General features: G+C 56.6%; 1 protein-coding gene across 16 annotated transcripts in view; it reads right to left on the minus strand.

Moving 5' to 3' along the window:
• The window catches only part of DYSF (dysferlin), a 232,291-nt gene that overhangs the window by 63,438 nt on the left and 151,460 nt on the right, over positions 1 to 17,393 (minus strand). For 14 of the 16 annotated variants that reach the window (XM_057741366.1, XM_057741361.1, XM_057741364.1 and 11 more), the window contains 7 exons: positions 16,506 to 16,687; positions 13,116 to 13,256; positions 12,272 to 12,301; positions 10,452 to 10,481; positions 1,908 to 2,009; positions 1,623 to 1,784; positions 407 to 572 (listed from right to left, as the gene is read on the minus strand). In XM_057741366.1, the coding sequence (XP_057597349.1) occupies positions 407 to 572; positions 1,623 to 1,784; positions 1,908 to 2,009; positions 10,452 to 10,481; positions 12,272 to 12,301; positions 13,116 to 13,256; positions 16,506 to 16,687 (813 nt within the window). Of the gene's footprint in view, positions 1 to 406; positions 573 to 1,622; positions 1,785 to 1,907; positions 2,010 to 4,660; positions 4,703 to 10,451; positions 10,482 to 12,271; positions 12,302 to 13,115; positions 13,257 to 16,505; positions 16,688 to 17,393 lie in introns of all 16 variants that reach the window. The other 2 variants (XM_057741350.1, XM_057741349.1) reach the window with 1 other exon arrangement.

The following is a 17,393-nucleotide window of genomic DNA, read 5'->3' on the forward strand; positions in this document are numbered from 1 at the left end:
CCATGAGACTCTGCCCTCGGTCTCACCACACCTTTCACTCCGCATCTTCCTCTTCCTCCCACCCATTCTTCCCTCTCCTGTCTTCCTTCACGCTCCCCGTCTCCCCAGTTCTCTCTCTTCCTCTCTCCTCATCCCATTGATCCCTGCATCTCCCTCACCCTCCGTATTTTCCACAACACCTCCCACCTCAGCATCGGACCCCCCCACCCCTGGTGGGCCCAGCCCAGGGCCCCACGATGCCCTGAGAAAGACAAGATTCCCACCCGTCCTTCCGGTCAGCTGGGCAGAAGCCGCTTCTCCTCAAGGTCCCAGTAAGAGGAGGGCTTCGGGACACATCTCAGCTGGGAACTCCACCTGCCCCAACCCCCTCTGCCGACCCCACCCCCGTCAACAGGCCCTCCCCTACCTGGGCCGCCCTGTAGGGATGGACTCTCCTCTGAGTAAGGGTCACACAGGAAGCTCTCCAGGGAGCGGATGGTACACTGGCCCACCACAGGCCGGCGGCCAAACTGGCGATTATCAACGACCTTGACCACGATGGGGGGACAGTAGAGCTCCTCCCTGGGCAGCATCTGGCCGGGACAGGGAGGGAAGCTCTGGGCAGCAGCCTGACATCCTCTCTAGGAGGTCTCAGAGGGAGGGGAGCCCTTCTCCCAGGGCAAGTCCGAGGAGGGAAAATGACTCCCAACCCACACATAACCCCCAAGAGCCATCAACCCAAGGCGGTGGTCGGCCGAGCCCAGGGGCCGGCCAGCGGAGCAGAAGCCGCACACCTCTGCCGTCTGCCTCTCGAACGCTGTATGCAGAGGCTGCCTTCTCCCTCACAGCTTCACCTTCCAAACACATCCAGCTCAGCCCGACGTTAAAACACGTCTGCTCTCCCTGAACCCGCACTGGCCGGGGAAGGCAAAAAGGGAGAAGTTGGCCGAGGACTCAACATTTCTCGCAGACAGACCCCCCCACGTGGATACTCAAGAGTTGGCTTCCAGACCCAGATTCTTCTCCCCCCAACCCCAAAAGCACTTTGAACACAACTTGAAATAATTTATATGCTCTCCTTCAGTGGCGGCTTTGGCTCAGCCAAAAGGAGGCTCCTGTTGACAGCCACTGGGCCTGGAATTTCTATAGCACTTTCATCTTGCAAACCATTTTCCTTTCCTCAGACTTGCCTCACTCTGGTCACTAGGCCCAGGCAGCCCAGGTTGCTGGAGAGGGCTGCGACCTGAGGGCCATGGGGGTGAGCCCCTCTGCGGGGGCCTAGGCTGGGGGAGGACCAGGTCTGGGAAGATTTGGAGGAATCCCGGAAGGTCAGAGCCCTGGCAAGGAGCACCAGGGGACTGAGCCCTGCCCTGAGAGAGGAAACGCCATGGATGGGTCCTTGGGACTTCCGTGGACTTGGGACCTGGGGAGGAGGGACCAAGTCGGCTCCCTCTGTGCTGTCTGCATGCTTCAACTCCTCTGGGGAGGAGAGAGAGCACTTCCTCCCATTCTCAAGTGAGGTGCGAGTGATTCTGCAGCCTACCTAGAATCCCTCAGGGAGCTGGACCCCAGGCTGCCTGGGGCCGCGAGGAAATTCTAACCACCAGGACTCTAGAAAGGGACAGAAGGGAGGCCAGGCTCACCACTTCCATGAAGAGGGTGCAGATGTCGAAGTTGGGGTTCTTCCGGAGATTCTTGATGACACAGGACTGCACGGTCTGGCCCCCGCACTCCACCACCAGGCTGGGGGAGGACACGCTGGCCAGCTGGTAGCTCTTCATGTTCCGAAGGCCCCACGCCAGGATCTGGGAGCATGGAGTGAGGAGAGCAGCTGGAAAGGACCCAGGCCCCAGAAAGGCAGGGCCAGGAAGGGGAAGGGCCTGACTGCCCCCAACCCCCCCCCACCCATGCCGCGGGGGTAGGCTCACCTCGATGGCAGTCCGCTGGAGAACTGGCCTGATGTTCTGGGGGACCATGTAGATGTTGGCCTCCCTCTGGGGCGGCGGATAGGGCAGGTCCGTGTCCTCCGACTGCAGGGGCAGCAGGCAGAACAGAGACAAAGGCAAGAGGAAGACCAAGGCGGAAAGACAAGAAAGGAGACAGACAGGATGGAAAGAAGGACATGTGTGGAGAGACACAGAAACAGAGTGGCGAGGACACGGAAGTGGGCAGTCGGGCAGACAGAAATGAGAGAGCTAAGTCAGTTTCCCAGGCACCATCTTCTCCAGCATCATAATTCCAGCACCTTGGCCCAGGGTTCAGGTGATTCTGTTTCAAATGAGCCCCGGGTTACCCCTCCTCCCACCAATGAGATGCTCAGGGTGTCCCCATCCCTGTCACACACACATGTGCACATGCACGCACACACATGCACTGCCCAGTCCAACCTGACACATCCGCTTCAGCCCTTCGCAGTCCCAAGAGGACCACGTGCCCTCCCGCCAGCCTGGCTCTCCTGCCTCCCGGCTCAGACACTCCCAACTTACCACCCGCCCTGGTGTTCTGTCTCCAGCCCCCACCCCCACAGACACCCGCCAGCCCCACACTCCCACCTCTCACACCTGTCCTGAGGTGTGACACACCTGAACAGAACGCTTGCACTGTGGGCCAGAAGGGGTATTTACAAATAGGAGAGGCGGTCGAAAGGCCTGCCATCCACGGGCACCAAAGGGCCTACTGGGGAGGCTCCTTCACACCACGGACCAGAGGTGAGTGTGGCCTCTGTCCACTCTGCCTCCTATGGGTTTGCCAAGAAGACTCGGGCAAGAATCCGGAAGGAATACGTAGGGAAGCAGACGGGGCAACGGAGGCAGGTATTCCTGTGGCTTAGACAACTGCTAAGTCTGACAGTGGTTAGGGACACAAGTGGCTCTGGGTGCGAGTCCTGGCTCCACTACTTACTGAGCTAAATAAATTATTTCACTACTCTATGGCTCAAGCTTTTTCATCTATAAAAGGGTTATTAAAAGTTATCAACCTCTAAAGATTAGTGTGAGGCTTGGAGAAGTTAATACAACATTTAGAAGAGTGCCTGGTTCATGTAAACTCTCAGTAGGAGCCCACATGGCACCTTTGGGACAGTTAGAGAAAGATGTCCCTTTCTTAAAACTCTTCACTTCCAAGTCAGAAAATCATCGTTTACTAGTTTCTTAGAACAAGACACTCTACTGCCACCTACTGGAAACTGTTATAATAAATAAAAACATATGATGTCTGTACTGGAAATCGCACCCCCTTTGACCCAATGTTCTTCTGCAGTGCACAACCTGCACATCCATACACGGAGGGCCTGACACTCGGGAAATGTTAACTCTAAATAGAAGGGCTGTGCTGTGTGCTCTACAGAGCTTGCCTCGTGTAATCGCATTAATAAACGATGGAATCACTGGATTCATTCTCCAAGGGACTTGCTCTGGGTTCCTTCTCAAAGGGTGATGCATCCATCTACAGATGCTCTGACGCAGATGGCGGAAGTGGCTGGAGCACTGAAACACACCAGCTTCCTCCCACCTCATCACTTCATAGCCAACCCCAGCTGTCACTCCTGCCAAAGACACACTGATGATGCTACGCTTCGTGACCTGTGCTGGTAAGAAGCTCATTTCTTGCATCGAACCAGACCTCGGTCCTAGTCCTAACCCTGCGGCTTCTGAGCTGTTTGACCCTGGGGGCAAATAATTCAACCTCTGTGACTCAGTAGCCTCCTATGAAAATCCAGGATAACGATACTCTTACAAAACTGCCCTGAGAATTTAACGAGAAAACAAATATAAAGAGTTTCAGGCACATAGGAGGTGCTGAAAAAACAGTGACTGAAATGATCACTGTATTCGTGGCGCCACCGTTTTCATCACTAGAGTCGTTGCTGATCCCCCAGTGACTCGAGCAGGGCTGAGCCACTAGAGGCACCTCTCAGAACACCACCGGCTTCCTTACTATCCCTACATCACCAGGGCACAACGTGAGGGGATTCGTCTTTTCCTCCAGACCCACAGTGCAGGCGACATGATACAGGAAGAACCTACATTTTTAGACGTAGCACCTGGCTGAGCGACAGACGCCATCCGGAGGAAGAGTGATGAGCAGGGCTGCCACGGGCACAACTGTAGGGGGTGCTGTGCACGTCACAGTCCACATGAATGGTGCCCCGGAGGGTGCAGGCAGAGCCTGCAGTCGCCTGGCTGCTCTGGGGACACCAGGCTTGGTGTCGCCCTGGCACTCCAAGGCCCCCTGCTGCAACAGCTGTGTCGCAGGGGTCACCGCTTTTTAAAAAGATTATGCCTGAAGGCTTGCTCGTGGCCTGCTCGTGGCCTGCTCATGGCTGATGCCCAGCCCACAGTGGGCTCAGGGCCAAAAGCCCATGATGAAAGGGACAAATAGAAGAGGTCAGGGAGGGAACAGCTCCAGGCTCCTGGGTGGGGAGGAGCATGGTTACCACGCTCTCCTGAAACCACCCAGGAAAACTCATGGATGTATTTCCCCCCAGAGCATTCCTCTCCAGGCCCCCAAACTCTGATTCCTTTTGTCCCTCACTTCCACGTCCCGCCTTCCCTCTTGGCTCCCTCGAGCTCCCTGGGAGGACATTGCTCTCTCTGTACAGAGGCCCAGGCTCCCCACCGTAGGAACCTGCTTACAGAGGAGGACAGGGAACAAGAACCTGGGGAAGACTGGGCTCCAGTACCGTTTGCAGGAGGCCCTGGAGGAAGAAGGCGGGTGCACACAGCTGCGGAGCGCCAGGCCCGGCCGGCAGGAAGGAGAGACAAGCAGAGACAGCGGTTAGAGGTGCAGCCGCGGGGCAGCTTACAAGGCATGAGGCCCACAGGCTCATCCCAAGGCCACGTCCATTCACCATGCCATCCTCAGGGGTCCCAGGACATCCTTGCTCCCTGCACTTTGTTGCCCTCCCCAGAATCTCTGACTCTGCAGGGGCTCCCCTCCGCCTGCCAGCTGCCGCCAAGTCCTCTGTCCCCTCCCCACTGTGCGCACCGCACCGCCCGCAGGCATCTCTCATCATCACTGTGCATCGATCGATGCCTCCACGCGCTCTGGCTCCCGGTCCCGTCCAGTCCTCCCCAATTTTCCACACTATCTGCTGGATTTTTCCCTTCCGCGCTTAAAGACAGTCTTAAGACAGTATCTCAGGTCCACCCACACCTTCTCATTGTGTGCTCTCCTGCAGCCTCCCGCCCACTCCTCTCTTTCTTCCTGAAACTCCATCCCCTGCCTCTCCCTTGCTTCCACGCAGCCCTCTGCCCAGCTCACTCTCTCTGCCCCTTGCTCCCCCTCTCTGGAAACGTCTCTCTCCAAAATTAACAACAACCTGCTTGTAGCACAACCCAGAGGAAACTCACAGGCGCCTCTCTCCCGCCCTCAGCAGCATCTGACCAGCTGACCTCGGTCTCCTTCCTAAAACCGTCTCTCTGGTTCCTCATCACTGGCCCCTCTGCCCTCTCTACCCTCTATTTGCTGTGTCTCCCTGGCAGCCTCCACCTCCTCCTCTGCCCTCTCCTAGGCTTTCTGCTCACAAACATCTCTCCTAAGCCCCAGACTCACATTTCCAACCTTACTGCTACTTCATCCATGTGTCCTCCTGGCTTCTCACACTGAACTTGTCCCAAACTGGATTCTCTAAGTTCCCCCCCAAAACCTGCTCTCTTCAAACGTTGTCTCAGAAACCAGCCCCACTAACCACTCAGGCAGCCAAGCTAAAACGCTCCATGCCACCCTCAGCTCTCCTTCCCCTCAATTGATCCCCAAGCCCTAGGAATCTGTCTTCTAAATCTCTGCCATGCCCACCCACCCATCTGTTTTCCTGGGTCTGGGTCACCCCCCTCTCTTGCCTGAATTCACCAGCATCCTCCTAAGTGACCTCTTGCATCTGGTTTCATACATCCCCTTCCAATGACTGTGCACTGTACCCGGCAGCCAGGGAGGACTTTCTAAGAACGTCACTGTTTAAAACACTTCAGTGGTTCCTCACCCACTCCGGATGAAGTCCACACTCCTTGACACGGTCTCCAAGACCCCTCATCCTCTAGCTCCTGCTGACCTCTCTGGTCTCATCTCTCACCACTATCTTTCCCCTCTGGGAGCCACCTCCCCAGACACGCTCAGCACCTACCCTTCTGAATGCCAGCAGGTTGCAGGAGGCACCACGTCCTCTTTACCTGTGAGGCTGGAGCTCACTGGTCCCTCTGTCTGAAGCGCTCTTCTGCCCACTTCATCTGGCTACCTCCTACTTGGACTTCAGGTCCATTTAAGTCTTCCCTGGAGCCCCACGTTTAAGTTAAGCACCCCATGGTTCCCAGAGCAACTTGTCCCACTGAAAGCCACATCACCCTGTGTCATTTCTGTGTGCTCATTTGTCTGCGTCCCTTGTTAAACCAGCAATTCTGTACACAGGGGCCACAGCTAAATCCCCTGTCCTATAAATAAAGGCTTACAAACGGATAATTGAAGGGAGGGAGGGCAGAGAGTGAATGGGCGGGAGGTGGGGGTATAAAGAACCGGCTCCAACATCCTCTCCATCCTCCCAACACTCTTGCCTAGGCCAGCCTTGTGTCCTCACCAGCCCCTCCTTCCCCGTGCCTGCTCATGCCTCCCTCTGTGTGAATGGACTCCTTTGCCATCTTCCAGAATCTACCACATCTTTCAGGGCCTAGCGCAAACTCTACATCCTCCAGAAAATCTCCCCGACCACTCCAGAAACTCCTTACAGCCCTACTCTCTGACTTCTTTTACCTCTAAGTGACCCTGGGCTCCGGTTTCCCAAGGTCCTGACTGGTCTCTGACATCTCACTCCTGAGAGTCCTATGGCACCTGCCCGATGGCCACTCCTGTGCCCAAGTTTCTCATGTTTTTCTGGTCCAGCCTACCTGAGAGGCACAATCCCTCCTTCCACAGCACTGTCAGTGGGGTGGGCTGCAGCGACCCCTATCAGCACTGCCGGGCAGGGAGGGGGTGGGTGCAGACTGAAAGCACCACCAGGACATCCTGGTTCACGGTCCTGTGTGATGGGCAACTCCAAGGACCACAGACCTCAAGGGCAGCCACACAATATAAGGCTAATTATATGACCCCTGCCGTGGTGGGGTCCACCCCCTCCATGTTCACCCCACCCTCTGCCCCCTCTCATTCATCCATCCCGCTGGCCGGCTCAGTACAGGGAACTGAGGCCCTGGGCCATGAGGGCGGCTTCCTCTCTCAGTCCTAGGGGACACTACACCAGACAGACGTGCATTCCCAGGGCCGGGGCAAGTGCGGGCAGGCCCCTCCAGCCACCCAGGTCCGTGCTGCCACCAGTAGCCCACAGACCCCCTCCTCCCCCAGCGGAGCACAGTCAGGTGACCCTCTGGACACTCAGACCCTGACTCCGCGGGGAGCCGCCGGCGGGCGCAGGGGGAGGGCTGGGAGGGCTGCACTGTCTGCCTGCCCCACCCAGCTCGTTAGGACAACATGCTGCTCTAATTACACATCCTAGGAAAAACAGTGTTTTAAATTAAAGCCTTGGGGGAGGGATGGGGGGATGGGGGACCACTGGGCTTATTTTCCTGATTGCAAAACACCAAATTTTTCCTTCTGGAGGATTTGGGGGTGCAGGAGAAGACCTCGTGTGCATCTCGGACTAAAAGCCATAGCCTGTCACCCGGATTAGGAAGCGGATGGAGTGACATCTGGTTGGCCCCCCAACTCAAAGCAAAAAAGCCACGGAGTACACTCTCCCCTCTACCAGGGCATCCCTCCCCAGAGCATGACAGGAGCAGCAGAACCGAGGGCGATACTCTGGCCCACGCCCCCTTAGGCACTCAGGACCATAAGCCCCTGCTCCCGCCTAAAGGGTCCCCAGATGGGGTCTTCCCCTGCACAGGCTCCACATCCTAGGGGCCCTCAATTATTAAGGAATCCGCCATCACCTCTTCTGCTCTGTGTGTGTGCATGCACGTGTGCACGCTCTCGTGAGTGTGCACATTTGCACACACTCACGCATGTCTGTGCGCTCTCCATTTCTCAGGAAATCTAAAATTGCAGTTTCTTTGAACTCATTCCCCTGGCAGCGCAGACCGCCTTTGTTCTCCAGACAAAAAGGAAAAGAAACGAGACAGAGGGCTCAGAAGAGGCGGGGAGAAGGAGCGAGAGAGGGAGCCCGGGCCAAGGAGCAAACAGAGGAAAAGGGAGATGCGAAGGGAGACCTGGACAAGCGGAAGCAGGAGGCTCAGGAAGAGGGGAAACAGCGAGTGTCAGACAGAAAGACAGGCTGGCAGACCCAGGTCCTCCCACGGGGACCCAGGTCTCCCAGACACCAAAGCCTCAAAGACACAATGCCACAGTCCTCCTTCCCCACCAAGAGCCCCCAGAGAGGGGTGCTCCAGGGGAAATCTTGTTGCCCACCAAGCTGGCCCCACGCGGTGACACACGCCCCCAGCCCGAGGCACGGCCACCTGGACCCCCAAAGGGAGCTCAGAGTCACCTCTTCCAGGAAGCCATCCCCACTGTCCTCCAACTGCTCTCAGAGCCCTCAGCCTGGGTAGGTGCATTTCACCTCATTCACGACACCGTCTCCCACACGAGCGTGCTGGCCAGAAGGCAGTCCCCACCGGAGAGACTGTCCTTAAAACCATCCTTCAGAGTCCCTTGCCCCGCTCTGTTCCTCTCTCTAGTCTAGGCCCCCATCACCACATCTGTCTCAAAAGCCTCCTAGCTCCTGCCCCTCGCTCCCCAACCCACAGCTCTCTGTAGTCAGACAGCTTCCTAATACACCCATTGCTGCTCCCGGACTTTCTAGGGCTCCCATGGCCGGTGGCCCAGAATCTAGGCTCCTGACACGGCTTTCACAGGTCACGGCTAGAGTGCTCTTCAAGGGCTCAGGCTGCAAGCCGGGAGGGGCTGAATGAGGGATACCAAGCGGGAGCTTGGCCGCGGCAAAGAAGACAGAAAAATCTTGCTAAGGCGTCGGGCTTCCTGTAGGACCAATGGCAGCAGCAAGACTAACGTGCCTCCACCCCGTCCCTGGAGACTCTTAAAACCAAATAGGACTCGGGACCTCAGCATGTCTTAGCCTTCAAGTGCAGTAGAAGAAAGAGGTTGAGCTCTGGGCCCCAGGGCCTGGGTGGAGGCCCTCTGGGGATGAAGGGGTCACAAGGTCACTTTCTGGGGTGGTTCCCTGGACCAGCTGATACTCCCTCCATCCTACGGGGCCCGGGACCCTTTGAACGTGCTGGCCCACTCTGTGCCCAGCAGACCCCCAGGACTTGCTCTCCTCTGGCCCTGCTGACCCACACCCGCCTCAGCCTGTGGCCGGCTGGCCCTGCAGCAGGACGCTTGGCCCTCGTCAGGTTCTGGCCCCAGGGCTGCAGATTTTGATTTGCTTCCTGACAACCAGACCACAGCCAGATCCCTGCTCTTGGAATCTGAGCCTCCACCGTTATATATTACAAATCCAGTTATTAAGGATTTTAACTTTTTTAAATAACTCATCCCTGGGCTGGGTCTTCTTCAGAGCAGGCTGTGGGTTTTGGCCACAGAATGCTCTCAATCAAGAGAGAGGGCTCCGTGCTGCTTCCCTGGACAGGACTCTGGTCCCCTTTCCAAATCGGCAGTCTTTCGCAACTACAGCCAGAAGCAGGAGGCTGCCTGTCAGGCGCAATTACAGCCAGCTCACTTGGCGGACCCCACCTCGGTCTGGGAGCTAAAGGAAGTGAGGTAAGGGGCGCAGGGCCTGCAGATCCCACATCCTGACCCTGCGCTTCAAGTCCAAATTGCACTGAAAATGTCAAATGGTGTCCGCTCCCAGCCTGGGGATTCCCTGACGGCAGGAAGTGGCTGCCCTTTTCCCAACCCCCATCTGACCAGGGCTCTCCTTCCTGTCTCTCTGCCCGGGCCTTTGCCCCAGCTCACTCATGAGGACCCACTCACAGATGCGCAGGAGGCCATAAGGAAACGTGCTCCTCATCCCGCACTGCAGAGGCATAGCCTTGCTTCCTATGGATGCACACCCCAAACTTCTCCCGGAACCTAGGAATCCCCAAGCCACCCCATTCCCTAAACCAGCCAGGCCCCAAAGTGGTGCTTGGTCCCTGGGGCCCCACCTTCTTCCCAAGCACTGCAACAATGTCCGGTTAACACCACCTCTGCCAGCAAGGCTTCCTTCACTACTCTGGCCCCTTATGAACACTGGATTCCTAAAAACATGCCAGCGGGTACTCAGCCAGATGAGGCTCTGTACTGCTATCCCTGGGGGCTGGGCAAGTGTGGTTTCCAACACAGCAGTAATCCACCTAAGGCCAGAATCACACCAGGGCACACCCAGGCAGCCCTGGGTCAACATAGAGTGTGGGAAATGAAATCCAGACAGGGGTCCATGTGACACTAGAGCACCGGGAACCAGGAAGCCTCCAGGGCATGGCCTTCACCTTCCCTCTGTCTCTGCCCACCTATCCCCAGCCACAGGCCACAGCTGTGAGGGGTCAGCTCACCTCTTCCAGGATCCCTGATGTATCCTGCACCTGGACCACATCATGGGACAGTCCCCATCCAGGAGATGGTGGAGGGCGGAGAGGAAGGAGGGTAAAAGTTCACTGTTAGTGACAAGGAGCACTCGGCTGGGGCAGAGATCAACACACCAGATGTCCCCCTAAAAGAAGCCAACAGAAACCACTTCCCACCCAGGGTGAGGGTGCTGTGCTTCCCAGACGTACCCTCTACGTGGTCCCTGAGAAAGAGGATACAACAAACGTTGAGGCAGAGGGACTGGGGGGAGAGGCCAAAGCATAAACCTAGAGCCCAGGCATCTCTGGAAGTGACAGGAGAAAGGAGACTGACTGACAGACAGGAGGTGGGAAGGTCCCAGACCCTGTGCAACAGCCCCAGGAGGCTATCGGGCCTGAATCCCTGCAGCTGCTGCTGGAGATGTGGACTTGGAGAACCAAGGGGAAGCAACCTAGATGCCCAGGGCTGGCAGGCCTGAGAGCAGAAACTTGGACTGGACAGGGAGCAGGAGAGGGAGAGAGACTACAAGGGGTGGGAGGAGAGGCAGAGGGTGGGATGGGGGCAGGGGGCAAGGAGGGCTTACATGGTAAGAACTGTCTGCAAATTGCCTGGGCTCCCTGCCTCACAAGGGGGGAGACATCCAAACAGAGCCCCCATGACCACTTCTCAAAGCCGCAGCTGAGCCTGGCCGGCCATAGGATTCCTGAACCAAATTAGCCCCGGTACCAGGAAAAGGTTTACATTTTTCATGACTCCCAGGAAGAGGAAGGGGAGCAGGGTGAAGGGAACGAAGTCCCCATAACTAGTAGAGGAAAGAAAACCGGATCGTGGTGGGACACTGAGTTGGGAAACGACCGAATCAGAGCTGAAACGCGAGCGCACATCGGCATCCCCAGAGAGCTCGGTAATACCCAGGATGCCGCACGGCCCCTCAGAGCTCGCTTCAGTAGGTTTGAAGTGGGACCCAAGCCTGGCATCTCTAACGATACCTTGGGTGATGCCACGCTGAGAGCCACTGGCCTAAGGTCGATGGTTCTCAGCCCTGGGTGCACATTCAAATCTCCTGGGCAGCTTTGAAGATGCCAATGCCTGAGCCACACCCTGAAAGACTGCATTTTGTTTGGTCTATGGTGGGGCCTGAGCACTGGTGATTTTTTTTTTTTTTTAATTTATTGGCTGTGTTGGGTCTTTGTTGCTGCACATGGGCTTTCTCTAGTTGCGGCGAGCGGGGGTTACTCTTCATTGTGGTGCACAGGCTCCTCATTGCGGTGGCTTGTTGTGGAGCGCGGGCTCTAGGCTCGCGGGCTTCAGTAGTTGTGGCACATGGGCTCAACAGTTGTGGCTCACGGGCTCTAAAGCGCAGGTTCAATAGTTGTGGCACACAGGCTTAGTTACTCCGCGACATGTGGGATCTTCCTGGAGCAGGGATCAAACCCGTGTTCCCTGCATTGGCAGGTGGATTCTTAACCACTGTGCCACCAGGGAAGTCCTAGCACTGGTGATTTTTAAAGCTGCCCAAGGGATTCCAACATGATGCCCAGCTGAGAGCCACTGGGATAGATGACCATGACGTCCTTCCATCTGATTCTGGGATTCTTGGGCTTCTCAGGGAAGAAGGGCAGGAAAGCCTGAGCTGGGCAGGGTTCCTAGTCCCCACCTACCCTGCCCCTGTGGCCCCACCGAGCCTTGCTCAGCTTGAAGGCAGGGTGGTGGTGGTGTAAACCTGCTGCCTTTCCTAGCCTGGGAGGGTGCTGCAAACACAGGGAGGGGGTGAGTTTAAAGAAGCAAAGGTAACAGCAAGACTTACCTCAAAACCAGGAATGTGGTGAATGGCCGGCTAGGGTGAAGAAAAAGAGCTTTGGTTAGGTGCCTGTCACCCAAGGCCCCACCACCTTTCTACCCTGGCCAGGCAAACACACCTCCAACCACAAAATGACACTCATGGAATATGTCTGTGATCAGACAGTCCAGGGATTTGCAGACTATTCCTTGGAGGCCTAGGGAATCCTGCGAGGTGCCTGGTGAGCGGGGGCAGGGGTAGCCAGGTTGGCGGTATGCCGTGTCCCTTCCAGACACTTCAGCCAGAGTAGCCTCACTTCTAGCTAGCTTACATATTAGGGTTCACATCACCTACTAAAAGCAAGTTTTGAAGATATGGCTCTAACCCAAACCCCCTATTTTATAGCAGGGAAGTGGCTCGCCTAGGTCATGGCAGAGCCCACACTAGAACAGAGGTCCTGCCCTCACCTGTCCCTGGAGTCCCCTGCCCCGGACAATTAAGCCTCCTAATCAGATCACAGAGGCCCTCCTCCCAGAAACCACATCCGGATGTAACCCAGGAAAAAACACACCCAATGGCCAGAGGACCCAGACATATTAACACAGTTCAGATTTTAACGTTCTGCCCCAGTGTTAGATCGTGTCCTGATCTGGGGTCCAGAAAAGATGGGCAAAACCAGTTCTGGCAAAAGGCCTAACATCCAGAGGTGGCCCTCAGTGCTCTCCACTAAGTGCAGGCCCTTGGTGGGGGAAGAAGAATGTATCCAAGCCCCCTCTCCTCCATCAGACCATCCCCTGCCTGGGCCCCCCACCCTCCGCCATCAGGCGCTCCCTGCCCGGGCCTCCTGGATCTAGATGTGGACCAGCCTCACCTTCTCTCTCTGGATGAGCTCAAAAGAGGCCAGAAGCTCACCCGCCGGCTGGCTGCCCCTAGTCAGCGGGAACCAGGCCAGCCGGGGCATCCGTTCCAGACTCGGCTGACAGATGCAGCGTCCCATAAACTCATCTGCACCCTAGACCAAGCGTGGAGAAAGAAGAGTCAGCGTCCCCCAGCCCCAGGTTCTGGTGGCCTCAGAGCAATCACCAGACCTACATCTGACCTCCTGAACTCAGAAGGGCCTCAGAAGCCAGGGCAACCCCTAGTGCAGAATGGTGAGCTCTGCCTCCCTTAGAAGGATGCAAGGACAACATGTGAGTGGCCGCCTGCCACTGTTGCTACAGTTGAATTCTCATCATGGTCCGGAAGTCCCTCTGTATGTCCAACTAGCAGTCAACTTGCTTTAATTTAATCAAGATCTAAGCCCATTAGAGACTCGAGTGACAGCCTCCTAGCATTTCTTTAATGCCCCCAGCAGTATAGGTGTTTGACATTTCCCAGGACTTTTGTATCTCCTGTTCATTTCACCTTCAAACGCCCCCGGTTTCCACATGGGGAGGCTGTGATCACGCTCCTCCAATTAAGTAAGTCTTGTTCAGATGATGTTTTCATCTTATCATCCCTTTGCTCAGGAGCCTTCCACGGCTCCCCACTGCCTAGAGGATAGAGTCCAAACCCCTCCTGGCACGGAAGATCCGCTCACTGGAGCCTGCTCACTCCTCCTGCCCTGCCTCATTCCCTCCCACACATCTGCTACCCCAGCCTGCTGCCCTCAGCTGGCCTCTCCCGCGCTGGCCTTTACACGGGCCACGTCCCCCAGCTGTGCTGCATGTGCCCTACTCTTCCCAGCCATCCCCCACAGCCTTGCCCAAGCTCAGCTTTCTGACGTGACCTTGCTGACCAGTGAACTCCGACCTTGTGGTTAGCTTCCCCAAGGGCGGGGGCCGCAGACAGCACCTGGGTCCCAGCCAGACGATGCCACAGCCGTCACAAGCCCTGGTGGCACTCGTCTGGAGAAACCCAGGCCAGGACGGGGAGGCATCCCGACCGGTAGTCACGTCACTGCTGGGGACATTGCTAAGAGCCATTCTGAAGCAGCCACCCGCTTCCACATAAATGCCCACACCAGCGGGTGACCGTCCAGCACAGACCACTCAGAATGGACACCAGCCTCAGCACTGGGGGCGGTTCTGGAGGTTACTCTGGGCCCAATGTTGCTTTTAGTTGCTGGGTCAAGGAGAGGCTGGGGAGAGGAGTCCTTGCAGAGCCCAGGCAGCCGGGACAGCAGGAGCTCAGGGCAACAGATGTTTGGCAACAGGTACAGCCTTGTTTGACTATAGTATCAGTGAGCACTGCTCTGCTCTTCCCCAGGACCCTGGGGCCCACCCACCCAGAAGAGGCCATGGCTTTCTCCCCCTGGGATCCCTCCTGGGCACCGGCCCAAAGAGGAGAGAGTAACACTTGTGAAAGCGGAGGTGAGGTGCTATTGGAAGAGAGAGGCTGTGTCCTGGTGGCCTCCTGCCTGCCCTGCACCAGCATTCGCACCTGCTTCTGCGCATTCCCCTGGCCCGGCACCCTCCTGGTCCTGCAGCCTCCCACCTCCTCCTGCCCCAAAAGCGCCAGGCCCTGAACGCTTCCGCCCCAAATCCTCAAAAGACCCTTCCTCCATCTGCTCGGCCCCCACGGAGCCAGCTTTTCCTTCCAAGGGCAGAGCTCACAGGTGGCCTCCCAGCCCAGGCTCACGTTGCCCACTGCCAGCTAGTGGGGGCCCGAATCAGGGTCACCTTCCCCCACCCCTGGCCACCACACCCTCCATTCCAGTCATGGCAGCTGTTTCTAGAAACATCTTTGAATCCCTACCCCCTTCTCCTTCATCCACTGCCACCCCCAACCTGGGCAGGGCCTCTTGGCTACACACCCCTTAGCTGGCACAGTCTCTCCCTTCCAGTAGCATCCCACTCCTCCTTTTTATTTTTTTTTAAGCTCTTTATTGGAGTATAACTGCTTTACACTGTTGTGCCAGTTTTTGCTGTACAACAAAGTGAATCAGCTGTATTTATACATATATCCCCATATCCCCTCCCTCCCATGGCTCCTTCCCACCCTCCCTATCCTGGTCCTCTAAGTCCTCACCCATCATTGAGTTGATCTCCCTGCAGCAGCTTCCCACTAGCTATCTATTTTACAATTGGTAGTGTATATATGTCAATGCTACTCTCTCACTTCATCCCAGCTTCCCCTTCGCCCCCCACCTCACGTCCTCAAGTCTGTTCTCTACATCTGCATCTTTATTCTTGCCCTGGCACTGGGTTCATCAGTACCATTTTTTTAGATTGCATTTATGTGAGTTAGTATACAATATTTGTTTTTCTCTTTCTGACTTACTTCACTCTGCATGACACACTCTAGGTCCATCCACCTCACCACAAATGACTCAATTTTATTCCCCACCCCTCTTTTTTAACATGTTGCCCTGACCCCGCCAGTCCTCCGCTGCCCTGGCCTAGTACTCCTTGCTCCTCCTTCCCGGCCTGCCTTCTTCATCCTCCGTCTCCCACTGGACCCTGTGCTGTGCTAACACCCCCACCTCATCCCAACACCCCAATCTCACATTTCCTCCAGGGCCTGGGTCTTCCCACAGCCCCCCTCACATTCCAGCCCACAGCTCTCTCCCTCCTGGGAACCTTTCAGAGCCATGCCGTCCAATACCAGAGCCACCAGCTGCCTGTGGCTATTTAAAGTTTAATGGATTGAAACTAAAAAACGATGAAAATTCAGTTTTTCAGTTGTACTAGGCACATTTCGACTGCTCAACAGCACACACGGCAAGTGGTCCTCATTTGGGCAGCACGACCACGGAGCCTTCCCTCCAGCACAACGGGTTCCTTGCGACAGCCCCGCCAGGAGGGTCCCGCCTGTGCTGCATGCCGGCTCCCTGGAGGAGTCCCTGCCCTGTGGACCCTGAGCCCCGGCTCCCACCTAGACCGGGAACCCCACGTGAGGGGCCACTCAGCCCAGCACGAGTGCTTGATAACCATGTGTATAGTCAATGCAGCCCTCTGATGGGGAGAAGGGACCAACCTGGGATCTTATAAGCACGTTAGAGACAGAGAAAACCAAGGCTCCCGACCCACAGCCAAGCACCCTGCCAGATCTTCCCCTCTCTCTGCCATGGGCACAGCACATGTGCTAGCAATTCATTTTTAATGACTCTAATATGGTCTTCACCACTCTGTAGCTTGTGGGCTTTGGGGGAGAGGCCATCAGCCCCAGCCTTGGGGAGCACCCATCTGGTTGGGGACCCGTCCCTCACAGCAGCATCTCCCTCTGGGTCCTGGAGAGGGTGGGCAGTGAGGGTTCAGGGGAGGAAGGCGGGCAGACTCACATAGGTGTCGTGGTCGTACAGCTCCACGACGATGCTGGGCGGCTGCTCGGCGATGCTGGCCGGCTCGCCGAAGATCTCGATCTCGTAGAAGATGAGTGTCTGGTCCCATGTGGGGTTCAGGGTGTTCTTCGCTACCACTGTCTTCTGGCTCTGGTGCAGGAAGGAGACGATTGCGTAGGGATCTGTGTGGGCCGGGCACAGGGAAGGGAGACAGGACACAACAGAGACTGTGAGAGTCGCCCGCTCAGGAGTCATGCAGCCACAAAGCTGGAGCAGAGCTGTCCCTGCTGCTCAGAGCAACAACGTCCAGGCTGGAGCCCTTTCCCGGGGGCGTCCCCCACCCCCACCCTCTGTGAGGCCAGCTGGTGGCCACCACGGGGAGATGGGACCGAGATCCAGGAGAGTGGGCACAGAGATCCAGAGTGCTTCCCCTCTGGGCTCTTTCCTGGCTGGCTGCTGGGGGCAAAATGAAAGAATGGTGGATTCATTCATTCATTCATTCATCCAACAAGCACTTACTGAGCACCTTCTGCATGACAGGCTGTAGGCTAGGTGCTAGGGGCTGAGAATACATTTGGAGCAAAACGGTAATAATATACACAAACAAACATAGAATTACAATTTTGATCATGCTTCAAAGAATAGATATGAGGTGCAGTGGCATGTGAGAGAGAGATCTGGATGCCTGAGTCTGCATTTCACAAGCTCACTCTGCCCGCCACCTGGAGAACAGACTGGAGGGGGCAGAAGTGGGTGCAGGGAGACCAGTTATGAAACTGCTGCAAGGATGCAGGCAGAGAGAGTGGTGGCTTAGATGGGGCGGCGGGAGGGGGGGGAGGGGCGGCTGGGGGGGCTAGAGAAAAACAAAGGGATTCAAGGGCTGCTGAG

Source organism: Hippopotamus amphibius, chromosome 7 (genome assembly GCF_030028045.1).
Source record: "Hippopotamus amphibius kiboko isolate mHipAmp2 chromosome 7, mHipAmp2.hap2, whole genome shotgun sequence".
In the NCBI taxonomy this organism is placed as follows: domain Eukaryota; kingdom Metazoa; phylum Chordata; class Mammalia; order Artiodactyla; family Hippopotamidae; genus Hippopotamus; species Hippopotamus amphibius.